General features: G+C 36.5%; 1 protein-coding gene across 1 annotated transcript; it reads right to left on the bottom strand.

The window, feature by feature from the left end:
* Positions 1 to 209: 209 nt before the first annotated feature.
* Positions 210 to 1,554, bottom strand: LOC121965263 (peroxisomal N(1)-acetyl-spermine/spermidine oxidase-like; the record flags this gene model as incomplete). Its single annotated transcript, XM_042515423.1, has 3 exons — positions 210 to 368; positions 487 to 566; positions 1,385 to 1,554. Coding segments are annotated over 3 exons (392 nt in total), but the record flags the coding sequence as incomplete, so codon positions are not given.
* Positions 1,555 to 2,074: the final 520 nt, after the last annotated feature.

Here is a 2,074-nt window from a genome sequence, read left to right as displayed (position 1 = left end):
ATTATTATTATTATTGTATATGTGCATTTCTCAGGAGCATCTTTAAATTTGTCATCAGGCTTTTTTTAAATCTCCTTCACATCTTTAATATAATATGATATGATGTGCTGCATTGCCTGTTTTTGTGTGTGTGTGTGATCCACTTTGTTAAGCAGTTTGTACCTCTGCATTTATGAAGAAAGTCAAACAATAAAATACTTCTATCCACTGTCATCCACACTAGTAATTAGGAGGCAGCCACACGTTGAGACTCACCTGTGAATGTACGGATGAGCTCTGTGACTGAAAGCCTGATCTCCTGCTCAGACAGAGTCTCCATATACTCTGCCTCGTGCCCTGAAATCCAGCCACAGAGAACATGCCTACACCTGAGAGTTTAACCAAAATGAGCAGGAGGAGTCACATATGAATTACCCTAAAAACTTTAAATAGATAAGACTGAGCACCTGTACTTTTAAGGTGCCTAATAAAAAAAATGTTGCTGACCTTTCAGAGGATTGCACCACAGTGAACGCTGACATCTTCCTTATCCAGGCCTTGTTTGACACCTGGTCCAAAATTTCTTCCTGAAGAGACAAAGGACATAAACCAAACAACTACATTTAGGTGTCCATTTATAATCAGGTTATGTTTATCCATCAGTGATATACTACTTATCAAAGATGGATTATTCAGTTATGTGCGGATGTGAAAAATGTATAAAAAAAATTGTTTACTGGTGTCTTTAAAGAATTAAATGTTTTCAGAGGAAGTTGTTTATGCAGTAGCCTCTACTTTGATAGGAAAAAAAAATGGATTGATTAAGTATCTCAGAGATACATGTCAGTGTTCATATCCATCGATTGTACATGATGGACCTTTTCAGCAAGTAAGTGCAGTAGGTCTGTTTATTAAGATCATATAATCATAGATGTAGGTCAAATTTTGCATCAAAACATCTCATTCTTCTGCTGAAGAAATCTATTAAATCTGACACAAGGCCTCATATTTAAGGGTGCCAAGTTGCAAACCATCATTGAAAAAAGTTAGACATATTCTGTCGCAACAAGTTTTAACTCTAAACTTGTCAAATGATGAAACTGATAACTGGTCAGTGGCTTGTCACGGAAGTATCTCTCTCTCTCAGTTTTGGAAGTTCAGAGATGGTGTGACAATTTACACTCCGGACAAGCATCATAACTTTTTAAAATAAACTTCAGTTTTTACAGGAAATGTTGAATTTCCTATGAAAATACAGCTGCTCTGTGCATTGGTTTCTGATGCTGACAGGTCATTTGACGAGTTGGAATGAGACTGCGTTGTCTGTCACCCGTAAATAACACTGAAACACTGATTCTGTGCATGTTTGTAAATGTATTTTGTGTTTCATGGCAGCACTACAGACCTCATCTTCCCACACCAGGTAGATGATCTCACAGTCAGCATCCCACCATGGTGACTCGAACTCTATGAATATTTTGTTGCATGTTCCAAATCCTACTTTCTGGATGGAGCTCAGCTTGTGTGCCGGTAAAGGAGGAGAGAACAGTTCTGAATGGTGCTTCTTAAGGTGTCCTGACGAGAAAATAAAAAGTTTATGGTTAGGTTGGGTGGTGGGTGGGATAAGACACATTTCCATACCACTTAAACTGAGGTTATGCCTCCTTTTTACTTTTTTACTGAGCCTGCGGGCAATGCTGCAAATCAACAAGAGAAACTGTTGGATTTCTATATAATTTTTGCATCAGTGTGATAACTTAACTTGATTTTAACCCTTTGAAACCTAAATAGGTATCAGTTTTCTGTGTTCAGACGCCATCACAAGAATGTAAACCTTTGACGTCTGGGCAAATGGGTTTGAATTTTTTTTAAATGGGGAAAAAAGACAATGGCCAAATTGGAAATTAATGTCCCAAACATTGCAAGAAATTAGTAAAAGGTGACAAGAAAATTACCTAAATACCTTTTTTAGTTAATAGAGGGCAGGATGATGACAAAATTATCCCAAACTGAAGAAATGTCCAGAAAACTACATTTATAATTCTAAAATTTTAAGTTTACAGAAAAAAATAAAATAAAAACAAACAAATTATAT

The sequence above is a fragment of the Plectropomus leopardus genome, unplaced genomic scaffold (genome assembly GCF_008729295.1).
Source record: "Plectropomus leopardus isolate mb unplaced genomic scaffold, YSFRI_Pleo_2.0 unplaced_scaffold19286, whole genome shotgun sequence".
NCBI lineage: Eukaryota > Metazoa > Chordata > Actinopteri > Perciformes > Serranidae > Plectropomus > Plectropomus leopardus.
This window is presented reverse-complemented; position numbering and strand designations above follow the sequence as displayed.